At 40.2% G+C, this 21,579-nt stretch overlaps 1 protein-coding gene across 2 annotated transcripts in view; it reads right to left on the reverse strand.

Annotated features, from left to right (window-relative positions):
* The window catches only part of DOCK1 (dedicator of cytokinesis 1), a 319,394-nt gene that overhangs the window by 286,791 nt on the left and 11,024 nt on the right, over positions 1–21,579 (reverse strand). For both annotated transcript variants that reach the window (XM_055799656.1, XM_055799645.1), the window contains exons 2-4: positions 8,742–8,825; positions 2,854–2,894; positions 722–777 (exon numbers count right to left, since the gene is read on the reverse strand). In XM_055799656.1, the coding sequence (XP_055655631.1) occupies positions 722–777; positions 2,854–2,894; positions 8,742–8,825 (181 nt within the window). The remainder of the gene's footprint in view (positions 1–721; positions 778–2,853; positions 2,895–8,741; positions 8,826–21,579) is intronic.

Genomic DNA, 21,579 nt, shown 5'->3' on the forward strand with positions numbered 1-21,579 from the left:
ATGTCCAGCAAAGCTGATTTGATATATAAAGATCTGAACTTTAACAACTGTTAAATAACAAAACCCAGCCCAAACTATTTGGTGTCACACACATCAGGGAAGGGAGCAGGAGAATCACAAAATGAACAGTTCTACAAAACTTCTCCGTAAGGCAGAAATTGATGCCTGGATAATGGCTTTCAGTGAGAAGTCCAGTCTACGAGATTTACCGAAGAAGGAATTAAGAAATTACTTAAATTTCATCTGCATAAAAGAAAGGTATCTCATATCAAAGACCTCTTTTAATATATCAGGCAGAAAGCATAAGACTCCAGGGCTGGAAGGTAAAAGAAGTTGGGAAAACTGAAAAGAGAATTAAAGCAGGGGGCAAGGAGTAGAGGAAGTTAATCTAGGTAATTATTAGTCGAGAGAGTAATAAAAGTTACAGAACAAAAACGTTAAGTTATTAATTCTTCTGAAATATTTACACTAATACAAAGAAGGTTATGTTTTTGCTCATCTATATGACAACGCAGCTAAGGACAGTAATAGCCAGAAGCACTGCTGATGTCAGTTGAACTTCAGGTGAGTTACCAATTTATTTTCAAAAATAAACACAAACATTCTGGTCATCAGCTCCTTAACTAACTGGAAACAAATGTAAAGTTAGCTGATAATACACCAAAATTAGATCGGTACAAATAGGAAAATGAATTTTCATTATTTTCAAGTCAGAACTTACCCTTTGCCTTCAACTATTGCTTCCTTAAGATGTATATAGGAGGCAGGAAATATGCCCTTTGGGAGGGAAGGAGAGGAAAAAAAAGTTTTAAAAAAACAGTTGCATATAACATACTGTATCTATTATGTAAAAGTATGCCAAGACACATTGCCGGCTCTGCACAGCCATTCACATACTCTGAAGCACCAGAATAGCTATGCTATGGTGTTTTGGATTTTTTTTAATGTACACTTAAATTTTGTATTGCATGTCCTTTCAAGAAGGTGTTGTAACCTTCGCAAATACAGAATCAGTGTTCTTAAACCTATCTTCACAATTTGAAGGGAACAGCAGAGACACCCTGTCACAAGTGACCCTGCAAAGGGGTGCTTCCTTCCCCAGTTCAAGGCACAGTTTGACGTGAATTCTTCAGGTCCCTGGATGATTATCTGCGAATGCCGATTAAGACAGATGTCCTTTTGAAAGTGTGAAAGACAGATGATTTTACGTAGATCTGCTCCTCTACTACATTTTGCCTGTAACCCAGCCCTGCTGCTTGCTTTACCTCACATCTAACCAAGCTTCCCTCACCCTGCTAGAAGATGTTGCTTCTGTTCCCAAAGTTTTCTATACTGTTTCCAGTCGTCTTCTTATTCTTAAAATAAACCTGCATGAAAATGGGCAGTATACTGGGCTGCCTTGCTCTGAAATTAACAGGCACACGCACACACAGAACTCGGGCATCCTGCATTGCAACCCATAGTACACAAATTATCTATAACGTAGTGTCTTCTACAGCCAACCTACTGTTAGTGCTAAAAGCCAAAAACCCCTTCAACAGGCAGTACTGCAAAAGACCAGTACTGTTTTTTCTGAAAAAACGTTCTAAATTAATCGAGAGTACAGAAATACAATAATATGTCCAAAATTGTGTAAGCTCATATTAAAAAATAATTCAAGTCAAGCTGAGACAGTAAGTTCTTCCACCTCACCCTCTGAGGTAGCAGTTCAGTTTTCTTATCATCTGGGAATGCAAAAAAAAAAAAAAAAAAAAGAAATTCTTAGAAAGCTACACAAACTGGGGGGTATGGGGTGGGGAGATGTCTTTTTGTCCCAGTAAAGAAAAAAAATCACTACATTTAGTAGCAGACAAATGCAGCCACACATGGAATTAATTTAAGACAAAAAGAATGCGTAACTGCTTCTTAGACTGTACAAGGCACGCTCATGAAACACAGTTCATAAGAAATTTAGTGTATTTCCAAAAAAAGAAAATATCAAAATAGAATAGAAAAAACATAGAACAGGCCAGGCTAGGAAATGTGTGGGATGAACCACACAGCTCCACTCTGTACTTTTAGACATGCAGACGCAACTCAAAATGCACCTCTGTAAGCAAAACACTACATTTGAAGTGTTTTACTGTAAGTGAAAAAAGAAGCAAACCCAGAAGTCATTTAATTCTAGTTAATTACTACTATAAAGTAAAATGCTCAAAAAATAAAACACAACGTTACAACCAGTATTTGTGCCGTTTCCTTTCTTTTTATTTCAGAAAGGCTGCTATAAACAGCAGCCCTTTATGCACACTGAAAGCCTAGCAGCTAGGCAAAACGACAGTGCACAAGATTACTCCCCCCCCTCACAGAGAACAACTGAAAATCACAATGTAGATCTCTGTATCACTTTTGAAGATGCAATTGCATTTTACGAGTAATACGTTATTTAACAGACAGTGAAGCAAAGTCTCAGCCTCTAAAACACATCAAGTAGAACATAACGTTCTGAACCTTTTACTGAGGCAAAGGCTGTGGTACACCAGTTACTGCAGAAAACAAGCTGATGTGCACAAAGCCATCTATACTGACCGTACATACACGTATACCCTTAAATTGCAAAAAAAAAAAAAAAGATATGCAACTCAGCTTTTAGGCCTTGCTAAGATAAGTTTCAGTTAACCTGAAGAATTCACATTTACCAGGGGCTGAGACTGCGCAGCAGCAGTTATCAGAGATCAGCAGACACATGGTGGATTGCTCCCATGCAGCACCGTCATACATGCCCGAGATCTCCGTTGTAACAACACACCCAATGCCATACTATATTATCTCTGTCCAAAAGAAAAATGAGCACTCTGCTCTGGCAACACTTACCTTCTTGGATTTCTTTCGTAGTGTATAACCCCTGTACCAACCTAAGGAAAAAGAGGAAAAAGCATTAAGAAGTCCATTAATGTCACCTACCAGCTCTTCCCTCTCAGTTCAACAGCACCTTAACATGGTTTCTGATCATGCTTCGCCCCCGCCAACACGCATGCCTCACCTGAATTTAAATTCTTCACAGGATTAATATCCTGGCTAAAACTAGTCTTCTTGGAAGCTATAAAAGTCAGAGTGATGATAATCAAACTGATGGAGAAGTCTACATGACAGAGATGGCATTTTACATGATGTCTTTAATTGTCATTCATTTAATTTTAACTACTAATCTACCAACATAAACAAAACCAACTTAAGAGCATTAACTTTACAAAAATGTACTGTTCGACTGGTTTGATTTTAAAACCTAAGTAAGTTCCACAAATGCAAGTTTCCAAATGTAGATCAGTCATTTGCCATCTCAGCAGAAAACAAGAACACTTTGGGATTTATGATTCACACGTCAAAATAGAAAAGCAAGGAGCCCCACAGCCCTAATTCAGCACAAGGCAGCAAACACCCACCCCACAGCAGCCCCAGTGCCAGATGATTATTCAGCTTGTGCCGTGCTCCTAGGCAGGTGCTCCTGCCTGGAAAACTGTATAACTTATTGTGCCCCCAGTTTATGACACATCTGTAAGCAATCACCTTTACAGCTCTTAGTGTTTCCCCAGCCATCCTGCTTCAGTGTAACCAGATAAGCAAAGCAAAAACAAAACCCTACAAACTATAGTCGTTTTGCCTTATGGAAGATGCTGTGCAAGAGAAAGCAGATGAGATCTTCTGTACATACTGCCTGCATTTCCGTGCTAGCTTGCTTGTATGCTTGCACTGGGGCTATTTTGTATTTCAGTTTGTCTGTGCTACGGCTCACTTGCTCCTTCCTGCTCAGCATGCCAGGGAGCAACCCTGGTGACCAGAGCTGCCCCTGCAGCTTTCGGAAGACAGTCTGGGTGCAATACCACCCTGCCAAGCCCTGAAAACCAGGGGTTTTACACAGCAAAGCATCCCTCTCCAGAGATCAGTGTCAGTGAGGATGGGAGGATCAGAAAATGGGGGGGGGGGGGGGGCGGGGGGCAGAACACCACACCCAAAAACCCCAAAACCTACGGTCCCACTCCTGATAACAGCTAGGGCAGGAAGAAAGTTCACAGAAGACAACACATGACAATAAATTCATCATCTACACTTTGGGACTAAAAATACAAATTAAAGTCTCAAGCACACAGGATTTTTCTACCTGCTCTTGAGTAGTAAAAGGTAAAATGATTCATCATCTTCATATTGCATCAGAAGCCGATCCTCTGTGATCACCTGGGGATAGTTAGTACTATCCTTTTTAATCTGGTGTCTATAACCGTCACAGTTCACTTCCCTACAGATGCTGCAGCAGCCTCAGGTCTGACATTTCCGTTGCTTTCAGAGGAATATCAACAAAAACTGTTGATGAAACACCCATGCACAGTGTCTAGCTCGGGTGCAAAGGCGGCAAAGCATTTCTGCTTGCACTTACTCCACTGGCTGAAATCTGTGCACAGACATGTACATATTCAAGTTCTAAATTCCTTCACTTCCATATGAATAAACCAACATATTGAAGTTCTGGAGTCTAAACTGATGAACACCACAATACTGATCAAATACACTGTACAAACTGAAGAACATACAGTCGTATTATCTCTGCCATTTACTTCTCCCATCCCATCTTCTGTGCTGGCTGCTCACCACTGAATCTCTGCTTTCTGAAGCTCTGCAACAAGCAGGAAGATCTTCAAGAGACAGCAGGTAAGAAAGGAGCCAAAGTCTGCCTTGGAGAACTGGTTGCACTCTTGCTCACTACAGAGGTCCTTAATGCAGCCAGGCAAGTCCAACCAGGCTCTTCACCAGCAGCCACCACCTAAATGAAGTTGTTGCTGGTTATTTAGCCCATGGGGAGCCCAATTTTCAAAGTGAGCTACCTCTCACTGGTTGAACCGGAGGCACTGAGTCTTGCCACGAACACACACGTATAAAGGCAACATCATTGAAATACATGAAGTCATCGCTAACTAGCTAACCCAAACCATAAGGACTCTTCAGTTTCTTAGTTCCCCGTCTGTAAGATGAGGGCTGCTCTCCTCCACATACAGACAGGCACTGCAAAAAAAACAACTCCCTCACAAACATGAATTAAAGAAATTAAGGTCACAAAACTATGATTTTTCTTCAATGCACAAATAAATATTTTGTTGTCAGACACTGGCCAAGGGAAAAAACAATATAGCCGCTGCTTTAGGTGAGTGGTATTTAGTCCTCTGCACTAAAAAAAAGCAAGAGGTAGAGGGATCTATGAGCATGAGTGACTGTTAATGACATTAAGAAGGTATCCTGACACACCTAACCCACCTATGCTGTGGCCCTGCCTAATTGTAGTTCTTGATTTTGTAACCTCAGCAGTTTTGGAGATCATGCGGGGAAAGAAAAAAAAAAAAAAAAAAGAAAGGTTCAAAGCCTGAGGGCAGAGAATGCAACTACCTGATGCCAGACACTTCCCTGGAGCACACAGCACAGAGCTCCAGATCCTCCTCACTCTATTCATGGCCAATTTGGTTTCAGACAAAACGCCAGTGAAAGGAAACAGGCTGAAGGCGGAAATATTTTCCTAAAGTGGCCAGGGCTTTTAAGTGGTTTATTGATGTTTTACAGGTTTCCAGCCTCACCCTTAACAATTATGGGATACAACGGTTGGAAATAGGCATCCACATAAATGCCCAACTAAGAAAAGGGACCAATGAAATACTTGTGTCTCTATGAAAACTGCAAAAGATACTAAAAAATTTGCATTTGTTTGTCTAGAATGATGCATTATTTACTACACAGTTACCCAGATAAGGTATTTGTTGCATTTAATTAGAAAAAAAAAATCCCCAAAAATACCTGCAACCAACAAATAAATGTTCCCACAGCATCAAGAATAACTTATTCGAAAATAATTAATTGGGAACTCAAAATGCCTTCCCACAGCAGCACCGAAATTAACTGCTGTTCAAACACACAAGCCTGGTTTTGAGACTTATTTACTGTTATATTTAACAGCTATTCACCTTAATTAGCCACAGTTATTGATCATATGTTCCGTTCGCCCATTCCACCAAACAACATAAAGAAACAGAATTAAGACAATAAAAATCTGGAAAGTACTAATTTAAAATGTGGCAAATACTTGTTTTGGGGTATCTGCTATGAAGTGCATCCCTTCTCTCCTGCAAGATGAGGGATATTTATGAAGTCATATAGCTTTGCTGTTTGGCTTTTCCTGTAAAGGCTCACATTAAAAGAAGCGAGAGGAAGTTTCCTAAATGAAAAATAAAATTGTCTGCAATTCTACCCAAAAGAAAAAAATTTATTTGACTTTCTACATCAATTACTCTAGAAAGTAGCTTCACCTTTGCTTTGGTACCTGGAAGAACAGAAACTTTAAGATTTAACAGTAAAATGCGCACATTCATTTCCAATCTCTTAACTCCTATAAAAAAATATAGGCTGCTTACAACAAGCCTGCAACTTTACAGGATCTGCATATTGCATTATTTGGACTAACTTTTTCCTGTGTTCCAGAGTGGGGTGGGGGGAAGAGTTTTCTGCAATGAAATTTTAAAAGACTATAATGTTTTAGTAATAAAAACGAATTCCAGAATAGGTTCTACATACAGGTAAAAAAAAAAAAATAATCTTTTAAACACATAAGCAAAGTCCATCTTAGCAATGTATTCCAGTACATGATAGCAACATGATAACCTACAGACACCTGTCAGTCCTTAAAAAAGGTCTTCTAGACTACACATACAAGACCAAGCCACCCCAGCTTCTCAGCTTCTTTCATCTGCAGAGAGAAGAGTCTTTCAACTGAGCAAGGATTTGCCATAAGCTTTTATAGACAAAGACTACTCAGGGGGTGGGGACAAACCGAAAAAAACAACTACAATCTACCACTTCAAAGCCCACAGACATATATAAGTCTTTAAAAGTACCCCTCACTTTATAATTACTGCAGAAAATTATTGCAGAATAGTAACAATTCTGGAGTAGGAAGTGAAGAGCAGAATGCATAATACAGCAGATATCAATGGAAGACGACTACTTTTTTCCCTGCAATCTTAAATACAGGGAAAAGGGTAGACCTTTGAGAAGCAGAATCGCAGATCCTTAGCAAAAAGGCATGACTGACTCTTCAAATGACTTTTCTGTCCCATTCTCCTATTATTAGGGGACTTTTCTTCAGACTGACCCATCCCACTGCAGCCTAACGCAACCCTGACATGGACAGGACCGATGGCAGGGAAGCTCCCAGGTGTACACCTGGGTGTTTGTGCATACAGTACGAAACCTCCTGGGACACAGTCTACAGAAATTTTGCATAGAGGAACTTGGAGATCAAAAAGGTCAAATAATTACCTAATACTGGCAGCTCTGTGAACAAGAGAGAAGAATTATGGCATCTGACTTCCCATCACAGCAGGTACATAACGAGCAATCATTGCATAAAATGTTTGGAAGAACACTAACTTATTTGCATTTATTTTAAAATGAACTCATCCCATGTGCTTGAAGCCTAACAAACATGCAAGTGTGAAGGTCTTTCTTGAAGTACAGGGGAAAAGTGCGTCATTCCATTACCCCACTTAGTTGGCAGCAGTCATCATTCGATGTGGTTTCACATACCCTATTCAGGATTCAGTTTCTCCCACATGCATTAAATAGAACTATTTTTATAAAAGTACAAAGCTGCACAATATTTAAACCATTCAATTTGCATTTAAAATGTTTGCATTATTAGATTTTTATTAAAGCACATAATGTCAAATAACAGAAAGATTACTTTGGTTCAAGTCAAACTTAGCATTGCAGCAGCAAGCTGAACTCTAAGAAAATGCTAGCCCAGGAACAGAAAGAAAAATAATTTGCACAGTGATGAGTAGAGCTTGTTACTTTTGTTGAAACAGCATTATTTGTTTCAGTAAATATAACAATAAAAAAATCCTATTAAGTCAGTTTCTAAAACAAATTTATCACACAGATGTATCAAAAGATCAATGTCTAGAGGAACAAATTAAATCAATATATTTAAGTAAATCACACTTTCCCAGGACAAAAAGTATTACAATATTTTAAACAAAGACAGTTTAGTTATATACCTTTCCAAACAGCAGCATGCCATAAAATTTCAAGTCAAGGACTTAACAAAAGAGCTGTATTTTGCTTGGCTCAGTACTGGATTAAGCAAGACCCAAAAAGCATTATGACAGTTTTCACATTCTGCTGATTATCAAACGCAACATGCAAATTCCCTTTTACATGGATCAAGGAGGAAAGATTTTGGTACACATAATGTTTCTATACCTTCATATCAAAACAAGCAAAGCATCTCAAAAGCCTAAAAGCAGTCCACAGCACTGCAACACATGTACCCATCTTATGGGAGAAATATAAATAATTTAGGACCCAGGTGACTTTCAAATTCAGATTAAACTTCTTTTAGCCGCAGGCTCTTTTGTATTACCCAAGAGTATCCAAAGAGCATCTATCATTTCTGTAACATAGGGTAATTGCTACAATAGTTCCATAAAAATAAAGCTGTGCAAAACATCCATCTTCCATAGAAAAGGAATTGGTTATTCACCATTATCGACCACACGTGTCTTCATTCACACATAGCATTGGTTAATTCTGTGTTCATTAGAAATAAGGCATTTGGTCCTTTGGCAAGAAAGTAATTAATCACCTGATAACACGAGAAGGTCACAAACAAAAAAGAAATGCAATTGCAAAACCAATGTTTTTAAATGTAACTTTTGCCAGCTTACCTTCATATGTTTCTAGTATGTGCACAGTGTCACCTATTTGTAAAGAAAGTTCATCTGGTCCCCTCGCATCATAGTTGTAGAGAGCTAGAGAAAGGAAACACTGCTATTAGCACATGCAAAAAAACATAACTTCCAGGATTTTAGTTTCTCCACATAATTGGTTTTATTACTCACTTGCCGTTTTCAACCTTTTCGTAAAGGATTTCATAAAAAAAAAAAAAAAATTGTAAAAATTTGGGCAAGTCCTTTAATCCATTAACATTCCCCTTGTAACAAATCTCAAAAAGCAACAAGTATACTTTCTGAACATAGTCCCTCACTCTGTTTATAATGCTTTCCTTCTTCATAACACCACATTCAAATAATCTTTTGTTGTATTTGCCTGTCTTCCAGCACTTTGTGTCAATTTTATGCAGTTCCGTAATGAACTGCATTGTCTGTTACTGTCAGCTCAACATACAGAAAGCCTACAAAGTGTCTTCAGAAAACTCAAATTACCACCACTAATATTAAAGAATGATTTCTCGGTCACTTCATTAATTTACTGCAAACACACTATATTTAGAAACAACAGGATTTCAGAATTCCTGAGTGCCAGAGGTAATGGTATCAACCCACCTGTGTTCATGGGAAAGATTAGTCCTATCCCCCATTCTATAGTATTATAGTCAAGTTATCATACTTTACTCATTAGCAAGCCCTGACAGCATCCACAGCCTGCACCACCACAACCTGAAAATTCACCAAATGTATCGGTTTTCACAAATATTTCTGAGTGGCTCCAGACACAAGCAGGGTGAGGAGTGACAATATAGTGAAAACCATTTCCCTTTCCAGTGCCGAATTCAGAAAAAGCCTGGAGTTCTACCATCCAGTATAAGTAGCAGGAGGTGCAACACACAAGAGATCTGATGGACCCTCGCATCAGACACAGCTGGTGTCAATACTGGAGACCTAAAACAGGGAAGAAAGGATTCTGGACCAAGAGAAAATTTTCAGATTTGTTTAGATGCACCTAAATAGCAAACCTCACAGCTGTGTATATTCCAAAAGTGACTTCATTGTAGGTCATGAGTTCCAGCTCAACCCTTGAAGAGTCTGCTTGTCATTGTCCCCCAGACCAGTGGTCAGCTTCCACCCACATTCACCTTCCTTGAGGGTGCACTGAACAAACACCTTCAGCTGGCAATGAAGTCAACTGCAAAACAAAGAGTGCTGAAAGCAGCTCCTGCCTCATGGCCATGAATGCCCAGACTGCCTGTGCTCGGCCAGACTTCACTCCTGGCCAAGGAGTAACTTCGGAGAGAACAAAAATCTGTTTGCTTTGAAAAAAACAGTAGCCAGGTATGTACTACCAGAGATAATTCAAATGGAAAAGATGTGTTACCCCACTCACCGATGAAGTTACATCATCACCAACAAATAGAAATCATGGGGGGGTGGGGGTGGGGTGAGTTGTTTTTTAAATGATTGGCTGACAAGAAAGCAGAACTTTTGAGAACTGCCATCTTCAGAAGACAAACTACAACCAAAAAAAAAAAAAAAACCAAAAAACCCCAAAAACCCAGTCATTTAAAGATCTCCCTACCCTTCCCAAAAGGAAATCTGGAAGCTCTGAGCACTGAGATTAGCAATGTCCAGAAATTTATCTGACAAATAACACTGCAAACTATGTTTTGTTGGAAAAATATATTAATAAACTGAAAACCAAAAGTGTTACGACTCCTAAACTTCATTTTTATATTTCATATGGAGCAAACTGTAAGAAACAAAATCTTCCAAGACGAAGTAGCATCCTCATGATCAAAGACAGTAACTCGAGTACTTCACAAGACTGACGTTAATGAACTATAGTCAAGGTGGACCCATAAAGGTTTCTGCACCTGTAGTTACTCCCTCCAGTGAGGTTACCAAGTTCAAAGGCATTTTATATACTATTCTTAACTAATGAAATGGCAAAAGTAGTCTTCCTCCTTCACCATGAGGAGCTAGGCTTCTCATCTTTACATTTTGAATACATAAAGGGCTGTGCTTCTTTGAGTATAGAATGCAGTGTCAAAGGATAGCTTTTTAAAAACATCAGAGACTCAACATTTCTCATTATTTGTCATAACTCTTCGGGGAGTGGAAGTATTTCTAGAATATGATTGTTACCTCAAAACTTTCTACCACCCCCTCAGATATCCACTTGCTTTCCCTTCTATATTAGCTCCATGGCCAGGGCTGGTGTGCAGCACTGGTCACAAGCACTCCAGTGGGACACTCTGAAGAGGAAGACCTGGGTAAGTTACAGGAAACCTTCACTGTTCAGACCAAAAGAGTTCACAGGACATTAACACCACATGCCACACTCATTACAGGTCACAAAGCACTTCCAAAACCCCTCAAACTGACCCAGCAAAAGGCCAAAAGCCACAGTTTAAAGGCAATGAGACATCCGACCCAGAAAGCACCCTCACTTATCAACCCAGTTTTCTCCTGTTCCAGAGGAGTCCTAAGCAGCAAGCTAGAGCCTGTATTACACACAAGATCAACAATATAAATTCCATTGATAAGAACTGGTAACTGGAGAAAAATACTTTCCTCAAATCTGATAATCTGTTTAGCCCCAAGTAGAGATGCAAGCAACACGTAAGTGGGCAAGTGAGGAGGTCTAATCCCACCACAAGGACTGGGCACAGTGCCTGGCGCTGCCTCCAACCATGGTCATCACCTCATTTTCAACCCCCAGGACTTACTATTTATTCTCACCAGAATTCATCGAATTCCAGCTTACAACTCTAAGAACAACGAATACATGACGGGTTGCCTTGTTCCTTTTCTCTGTGCTACTCCTCTTGCTTGACAGACTACAGAAGTAAATAAATATATCTGAGTGCAAAAATGAAAAAAATAAAGAAAAAGCAATTTGGAAGAGAAAACGGTATACAGTGTAAGATTATAAGCAGAGGAAAGGACATTTCAGAGTAAAAAGAATAAAGGTCAAGTGCATTGCAGAGACTAATATCAACAGTATTTAAATTAAGGCTTTAGAAAGTAATATGGTTTTCTTGACATCAAAACAAGCCAAACTAGCTATTCCTGTTTTAATGTTTTTGTTAACTTTTTCATTATTAAAGAGATAAACCCTCCCTCCTTGGTATCTGGCACAGAATATTTTAAAACCATAATTGCTATTCTGCAGAAGAGGGTTCTGTGAAAAACACGTTAACAAATATCAACATTTTAGACTGCTCTGAGCAGAGGGATGTTAACAATGGTGAATACATGGCATGCAGGACAGTCTGCTCGATAACACTCATTAGAAATGTTTTCAGTTCAGTTTTAGCACATACCAGGGAAGACAAAGTTACACAGTCAATACTAACTCCTCCAAACCTTGGGTGGCTGGAGTTCAACACCTAACTGCATCCTTCGGGTATTTACTTAGATCCCTTTGATGCTCACACCTGTCACTAGAGCCGAGAGGACCCGTATGTGCTCAACACATCTGAAAATGAATCCAACTCAAGTCTCCCAGCTTTGGGACCCGGATGAGCAATCTCGCTGCCTCGTACCAGACATCCCAAGGAGGAAAAATTCACATTACGACAGATTAGAAACAGTCCTGTACTCAATTCACACTTCAGCTTAGCTTAGCGTTTCTCAAACATTTAAATGGAATAACACTAAGAATCAAAGGCAGCTATTAATAAAAGACATTAAAATTTACATCCAAGGGTGTTAACTGGTGTCTGTGATAACAAGGAGAGTCACATAACAGGAGCTTCACTCTAATGACCAATTCTTTCAACAGAAGACGACAAACAGCCATCAAGTGGTAATCACTGCCCACAACAGCTCCCACTGACATGAACTGAGTGAGGAGCAATGGCCATGGAGGGAAGACTCACCTTTAAAAATACACATGTGTGAAAAATATATCTACAAAACAAAACAAAGAAAAAAGCCATTTAAAAAAAAAAAAAAAGAGAGAGAGAAAGAGAAATCACGTTTTTGGCTTGCAGCAGCGTTGACAGATAAAGCAAACAACCAAAATAACTATAAAGTGCATTCCACCTCTATGATTACAAAACAAGGCTCGAACTACACTGCATACTCCTGTGTAAGCTAGCAGGTAACTCCCTCTAAGGGTACTTTTTATGTAGAGTGACATCAAAAGATGTTATGACAGATAAAATGTTTGACTGGAGCAAACAAGGCTTTAATTAAAGGGAAAGACAAAATTTAGAGGAATAAAGCATGAAACGGGCATGCTTATATTTTGTCTGATCAACTGTATTCTGAGTCACCACTTTAAATATTTAAAAGCCTGAAGTAAAAAAAAATAAAATATGAAGTTATAACTGAAGTAAGTTTTGCTTAATTTGGAAAATCCAGTTCTCAGTATGACAGATTCTCAGCTTGGAGACCTCTAAGCTGAACGAAGCATTAGGAATATTTACACTAGTTAATGTCAGGCCTCCGCATCATACTTGAACTGACAATCAAAGCTCACTGTTTTGGCAAAGAAGTTATGCAGCCCAGTAAGTTAGAAAAACCTTTGCTACAATGTACAAGCAGGATAAAAAGCACAGTTCCTCAAGCATCAAAACGTTTATGACTACGACCTAGCCAGTGCAAGTTAACCTCATGGTTAACACTAATACAGCATCCTGATGCTCTTCATCCATGCACAGATACTACTTTTTATCCTCTCTAATAAACTTCAACTGCAGAGGCACAGCTAAGCTTCTCTATTGCAACCAAATACTTTCATCCCTTACCATTTAGAAGAGTGCTATTTACAACGCATTTTCTCCTTATGGGATACATCTGTGATAGAGGTAACTTAACGAGACCATGCAGACGAGATACCAGTCACTGGAGCTCAGGAAAGATGCTGCTTTCTGAGCTGCAAACACGCTGCCTTTTCACAGAAGGTATACAGGAGTGAGCTCAGGCTCCTGCAACCCACCGCTGCTTCCTTCAGCCTGCTCTACAGCCTGCACTACAGAGGAACTACCAGGTTCCTCCAGGCCAGTATACAGCCGTCAGCTTTAAATGAGCAAGGAAGTAAAGGTGACCTCCTTCCAGAAGAGGACTGCCCTCCCTGCAGAAGACCCTTGTGAAGATAAAGGAGGCAGTTGCTCTCTGATGTCTCTGGCATGAGCTACATATCTCCCAGACACCTGCATCTGACATTTTCAACTTATAAGGTTAGCCTGCAGAGAAGAAGGACCACAACATTTCCTCAGAGTTGTGGACAAAGAAATAAAGAGCTTTATTTTCCAGTTCTAAGCATTGTTAACTATGGCTCATTTAATCTAGAGCTGTGGGGGACCATTACATTTGCAACATCACACCTATAGACTATATTTCCTTGACAACCACGTTATCGGTACACTTGCAGCAGCTTCCAAACACACCATTTCAGGTGCAGTCTTTATATTTAACCTGCTTATAAAAACAGACATAAACCAAAACTCTTCATGACAGGGAAAGCCCCTAGTAATTTTAGGGGACTTGCTGCCAACGCATAGAGTAGTTGTGGCTCTTGAGATATGCACTGAACAAAACCAGCAGCATATGGATTTAGCACATCTGTTAGTTAGTCGAGGCAGAGTGAGCTGACATGAAGGCTAAAGAGCATCCAGCAAACATATCGGTGAACTTTGGGTTTCAGTCCTGAGACATAACAAGCAGAACGAGGATGGCAAGAGAGAAAACACAAAGAAAAACATCACAGTGACAAAAACACCCTGAAGCCACTTCTCAACCCCACACCACAGGACAGAAGGTTTCAGCACCACCAAAGATATTTTTCCTCATCAGCTGTGCTTTCAGCAGAGTGACTCTCTGGGTAAAGGCGCTCGGTGCTCCCTTCCTCCTCCCACTGCAACCACACAGCACATCTACGCAGAAGTACTGAAGTGCCAGAAGCAAAGGATTAGTGTGGGCATAGAGCAATTTTTTCAACTCTAAGAGCTGATAAAGGAAGGAAGAATGAATAGGACATTACAGTAATTGCACTAAAAAGCCATTTACTGTTAAAGAATACAAAACAAACACCTCTACTGAACTGCACTCATTAATCTGCATGCATTTGAAAAATGAGGAGTGCAACACTAGAAGAATTAGAGAGGGGTGACAGGGTGGGGAGGAGGAGGAAAAGGCAAACAAAGGTAACATCAGTATCTACTGAAGAAGCTTTTCTCTGACTGTATGAAAGCTGAGATATCTTAAGATACCACAAAAATATTACAAGTAACATTCCATGGAATAACTTCACATAAAAGGCTGTATTAACTGTTCCACACTCCTAAAAGAAAGCAAACTACATTTAACACATTATCAGCTTTATTTCACACTGTCTTTAAAAAAACAAACAAACCAACAATCGTAATTGTGCTTTTTCCATAAAAGTACACTGAAATCACAGGGGTGAAAGCAAAGTCTCCTGCAAATTCTCTAGTATTACAAATAAAAGAAACCTGAAGGATTTCCTCTTCTCTAAAACTAAAGTGGTTGTTGCTTTCAGTATTAGAGAGACTCCTTATTCCTCTGTTACTTACCCAGACAAGTTTCTAGTTTTTACAGCTGAGGCTAACGGAGAAGGAAGAAGAAAAAAGAAGCATGAGTCAGGTGTTGCACATAAGATTTGTTTGAGGATGATTTCATGTGTGTTAACTGACAGTAGGTCTTCCAGCCTTACTGAAGACACTTTGTGTTTTGTTATTCCTGGTCTCACCAAGCTTTGTTCACTAGTTCTTTCTCAATATTCTAGTTATTCTGTCATACAAACAATTTCCTAAAGAAACTCTTAAACTAGAACAGTTACTACCAAGCTAACGAAGAAGTGGTGGAACCAAGCTCGTGGTTCCTCCTCCCCAGTCACACACTAGATCTTACTGATTACATCCATGAATGAGACTTTTATCACAGGTATCACTCCAGCAGGACCAGACTAAAGCCAGCAAGGTTAAGTAGAGGGTAAAGACTTACTCTCATTTTCCCTTACAACATGGAGACCCTTCCTTCCTCCCATCTTCCACCTGAGCAGCAAATTCCTGAAACACACCTTGGTTCATCTGAAACTGTATTTCCATGTGAACGCAGGAACACTCCTCCTCCATGAGCAACATCTGTTGAGGGTGAATGAATCCTGAACCTGGACTCTGGCACCTCTCAAACTGAAATCCCTGCAATGACAGCCTGCCCTCCCTCTTCCAAAATGAGGGCACAAAACACTCAAAAGGAAACCAGTCAACATACACAGGGATAAATTCTGCATTTAGAGAACCTAAGCACAGGTGCAGCATTGACTGCTGGCTGAGCACAGCTTAGAGAGTGAAGGACCACCCAAGCCTCTATAAACATAACTAGACATGTCAGGTTTTATAACAGATGGCAACACAGGGGAGCAATATGTTTTGCAACGCATCTGGTGTCTTACCACTACCCAACAAGAATTAATAAACTGAGGAAAATTCATAAATCCAGACCAATCCCCAAACTTCAGTCACGTTGCCTTCCAGGAGCATAACCACCCTGTTGCTGAATCCTGCAGGGAGAGCTCAAGTAGGACAGAACAACATGCACACTTGTCCTTTCTGCATTAATTAATGAATAAATAAATAAATGAAGAGTTCTGGACCTATCCAAGATTTTCAAGAAGCAGTTTAAGGTTCTCACTTTTCCTCCTCCCCTCTTTTAAGCCAAATACTTTATTTTTAGGGAGCTAATGAAGTAAGATGCCAATTCACTCTTTTACACAGCTATCTCCCTCCTTCTTGCTGCTTAATCTGTATTCAGAGTACTTCACCACTAAGTACTGAGGGTATTAAGCTGAAAGTAGTGTAAAAAAAAAAAAAGATATCATTATTGACTGTAACAGCATTAATAATGTGCCATAATGCATAGCTAACAAGAAGCACAATCAAGAACATTCAAATCGATTTTTAATATTAAAAAGTCCATTAACTGAAACACATTGCATGCTAGAAGTAATCACACCACCCCGGAGCTCTTAACACTGGCTTTTGTAGGAAAAGCAAGATGCTGAGTTAGACAAACAGAAAACATTATCCAGAGGCAGATGTCTTGGCATCTGTCTTCTGGTAATGCAGAATCACAAAGTGAGTGAGGTTTGATGTTCCCTTGAATTTCCTGCATTTCACTGGGGGACACTAAGAAGTGATAAGTCGGCTCTTGCTATGGTGGGCCTACAGGCAACACCCCCAAAGGCAGCAAAGACCACGCTGGAGCATGCACTATGCTTATCTGAAGAAAGGACTTCTGTGTTTTTAGTTAACTGACATTCAAAACAACCTCTACCTGAAGTCTTTGCAAAATGTGCAAGACCTTCAATATTGCTATGCATAAAGTAAAGTACAGGATCTCCTGGGCGCAAGAAGGAAGGAAGGGAAAAAGAGTTAAACAGTGAAGTGGAAGAGGAACTAGTTCAGCTTGCGGTCAATGCTGGCAGAGTATTAAATGTGTACGAACTGGTCATGAGTCACCGTCAGGCTGTATTGTTAGACGGGTTCCCCAAGAGACAGTAAGGGACTGAAGCTGACAGCGCTGCAGCTCCACACCCGTTCCTGGCTCACGTGCCTCCAGCTGCACGTCCCTGCCTCTTCCCTTGGACCAGCGCTGCCGCCCACCTCAGCCCTCAGCCAACAGTTGCAAGGAGTTCAGCTTGCTCAAAACCTCAGCGCTTTTCCTGCAATTGCTCAGAGCTATTTACAGAGCTATCAGGGAAACCCAGGAATGGCAGGGCAGTGAAGGCAGCAGCATATGGCCAACACGGGAGGGCAACAGCATCAACTTCAACTACAGCCTTAGGAAAAGGTCCCAGACAGAGCAGTGCAATTCAAAACCACCCTGCCAAACACAGAAGCAGGTGCAGACATCCCCAAATGCAACAAGCTCAATCTTTAAACAAACCTATAAAAGGCACTATATTAATGCCACATGTACATTGCAGGGAAACACCTAAGTCCTTCCCAATACAGTGCTCCAGGCTAAACCAGCACAGATTATGGTCAAAGTGTGCACAGTCACCAATGCTCAATCACAAGTTGCCAATCTGGTGATCAAATAGGGCGTAGAGCTTCCCAAGGGGTTGGGAGCAGCACCTCTTACATAGGTTGAGCAGAAGACTGGGCATGGATGATGGACACAGCCAGTTCCTCAGGACCTTCATCCTTTACAGGATGAAGAGCACCTTTATCAAAATACCTTTTTCAGCTTTCAGCTGCTGCTATGCAAAAGCCAGCAAGAGTGAAGGCCAGTTATACCTGCATGAGGATTTTAACAGAAACAATCCATACTGCACACAGATGCATCTGAAGATGCCTGACACATCAGTCACCTGCTTCTTCAAGCTTTTCCCTTGCCATTGCAGAAGGTCTCTATTGCACCGAACATAATTTTGCTAAGAGGGTGTCTTTTATGAAGCATTTCTATAGCAGTGAGCTTAATGTCACAGCTGTATTTTAATAGTCATTTCAATGACTATAAAAATCAAGTTCAACACAATAAAACTGCTATCACACTACTGCGGAAACAGCAAAAAAACGGCCCTTGCAAGACGCTATTCACTGCAATATAGAGCTGATAATGCAGAGCAAAAAGCCTAAAGCAAGGGGAACATGGGGTGATGGGAAGAAGTTTTCATTTCCTACTGTTCTTCCTCCTCAGCATTTCTACAAAGGAAAACAAAATCAAAACTCCTCCGTTGCTTTCTCAGGAAATCTTATGGATTGAAGACAGAAAGAGTTTTAGGCTTTTTATATATCAACCCTTACTCAATTTATTTTTACTTGTCATCACCTTATTTGTGTCTCAGTCCTTCAAGCTGTCTCCAACAGCAAGAGCTACAGATTCAGACTCAAATAATCCCTGAGGAACTTGTTCTGCTTTCTTAGAAATAACAGTCAGAGAAAAGAATTACCTGTTAAGAGCCGCAGTTTGATCCACCAACACTTTCTCTTTTCCACAACAGCTAGGCTATTGCAGAAATTGGAAATATGTGATTTTTTTTCCTGAAATTGTATCTTATACCGGAATTAATGGAAAGATGTAACCATGGAAGCAAGTCAAACAGCTCTGAATGCATGAAAAGATAAGAGCGGCATTTTGCAAAAACAGGGAAAAATTGTTTTCCTCCCAACCAGTAAGAAATCACATGCCTCGTGCTGCTTTCAGAAGAGCGACAGAGTTGGCTCAGCAGCTAGCCTTAACAAAGAGTCACTGTCTGCCTGGCTCCAGGCTGCAGAGAGCCAGTCTGTCATCAGCAGCCCCCTCCACTAGCAATGGGGTTTCCTTACAGCGCTGTCAGAGGGAGCTTGCATCCGCAGAAATTCCATGTTTCCCACCTAAGGGGAATCCTTTGAACCTGTACTAATTTTTATGTTCATTCTGAAAGAAATAAGGAGATGGAAATGCAACTGATGTGGTATTACTAGCCTTTAAAGACACAGCATCACATTTTACTCTCTCCGTAAATCAAACGCATAAATTTCGGGGAAGTGGGGAAAACCAGAGCAGAGGAAAACCCAAAAGCTCTGCTTACAGATGTTGAATTCCACACCTTTTTGTGCAATAGGGACCTAAATTTATAGTCACCACACTTTATCACGAGTTAATTTGATCATTCTAAAGCCTTTTCTAGCCTAATTAATGTTGATCAAGCCCAAGAATCTATTACAAAAAATGTGGGAAATTCCCAGATGAGGACCTTCTGCCAGCGGGTGTTGAGTCCTGTCCTACTGACCAATTTCATCCCCCATTGCTAGGGCACCCCTCAGCCAACTGAAATGCATCAAAAGTTACCGTTGTAAATCCCACTTACCCCCCCAACCCTCAAAGTCACCCTTGTTAATTCAGAATGGCTCAAGGCTGTAACACCTTACTTCCTAAGCATAACCACCTGAAGAGACTGAATTTTAAAAATGCCAATGGCAGTCATGCATATTGATGCTAGTAGGGTGTTTAAGGTGCCACTAACCCAGCAGTAACTTGCTAACGTGTTGCTATAAGAACAAAATATTTTAACTATTCTTTCTTTTTCTCAGCATCATTCCAACTATTCACTGACAAGAGATGAAGCATTAACACACACAGAGCACATGTACGCTGGTAGCTGAGGCCAGAGCCAGCTCCTGGCTAGAGGAGCAGATCAACACTGTTTCTAGCACTACCCCATTGCAAAAAATGGCTTAAGGAGAACCATTTCCCTGAAATGATCTCCAAAGCAACACAGGAGATACTAAATCTGCTCAAATGTTTGTATTTGGCGAGCTCCAAGTGGTAGCACAAGTTTGCAGTAAACTGGACAGCATATCTGTCCTCCACAAACTCTTTCACCTTAAAACATTTGTTTTCCCCACTATAAAAATACTACATTAGTCTAATAACCAGTGGTTACTTCTCAACTGTTCAACACATTCACCAATTTCAGAACCTCCACCTCAAAACAAAACTATTAAAAAAAAACCTAATGATAGCTAGCACATTGTACACTCAAGTCCCCATGTCCAGTGACACAGCTAATGTTTAATATAGAAATCAACACTCATTTGCTCTGGTTAAGTTTGCTGAAGACACGTGGACCATTCTGCAGCAGGACTTGTGTCCATAGCCTGCATGCTGAGGACAGAGGAGTGTTGAAAGGGTGGGGAGGCGGGGTAGTATTTGTGCCATTTTCCCATAGGTATCTAACTTACTCCTCTCGATAAGGAGCCTTCAGCGTTCTGGAGAAAAACAGTTTAAACTTTAAAAATGCTTCTTGGTCCATTAGTGTCCCAAGAGCAAGACTGTGTTGCTGCATGCAAAGGTCACAACAGAAACGCCTGCGATACGGAGATGCATAAGAAGGGAAACACAATGGTAGAGCCCAAGGCTTCACTAATGTTCACCAATACTTTACTTTTTACTAAGCTTACTCAATCACTTCTCAATGCCATCACTACACTACCCATCTTATCAACACTTGAGCTGGTATGCAATTATTCTATTTCCCCTCCACTAAACTATTTTTTGATTTCCACACTCCTTATATAAATGTAATGGAAGCATCACGGCACTATTACACAAACATAATACATGAACTCCTAATCTTATGATGTAAGAACAGCTCGCAGATCAGCACACTGCGTTATAAATGGTATTGTGCCTGGACTGTAAAAGCTTACAGTTATCCCAATATTTTAAATAATCAAGCCCAAAGAGTATTAAAACTTCTTGTGGTGTTCAGCCAGGAACACATTCACCTCTGTGCACTCCAACCACAGAAACCAGCAACTGTTGCATTAAGCCCAAACTGTACTTTCAGTATTTAAGGCACAAATCTGAACCAATTATATCACAGTTCAGTAAATAAACAGGTCGCTTTTGCAGCAAAAATTATTGATAAAATTTTGTTAATAAGTCATTTCAATAACACATTAAACTAGAAAAATCAAACACAAGCTGAACCCACACAAAACTTCTAAAAATTTAAACAGTACCATACCTAAGTAATCCTCTCAAGTCTTTATTCAAATGTGCTCATCTGGCTATATCCAGTTCACTGCTTTAGTTTTTAGGAATAAGAATTCCCACTCCACAGATCTCAAAGGGAGCTGTTTTAGGCACTCCTTGAGGATTCAATTGCTTCTCAAAGATGGTGGGTTTTTTCCCAAATGAAATCTTGCTAATGGTGCACTCTTCCCATCACGTGGGCAACGTACACCAACTAGCGACTCACTCCCCATCAATGCTGCAGGCACGATTACAAGGCAACACCGGTTTAACAAGGCTTTGTTATATTCATATTAAGACTTGCATGTGTGCTACCTGTACTGACATCCCA

This window comes from Falco peregrinus, chromosome 1 (genome assembly GCF_023634155.1).
Source record: "Falco peregrinus isolate bFalPer1 chromosome 1, bFalPer1.pri, whole genome shotgun sequence".
In the NCBI taxonomy this organism is placed as follows: domain Eukaryota; kingdom Metazoa; phylum Chordata; class Aves; order Falconiformes; family Falconidae; genus Falco; species Falco peregrinus.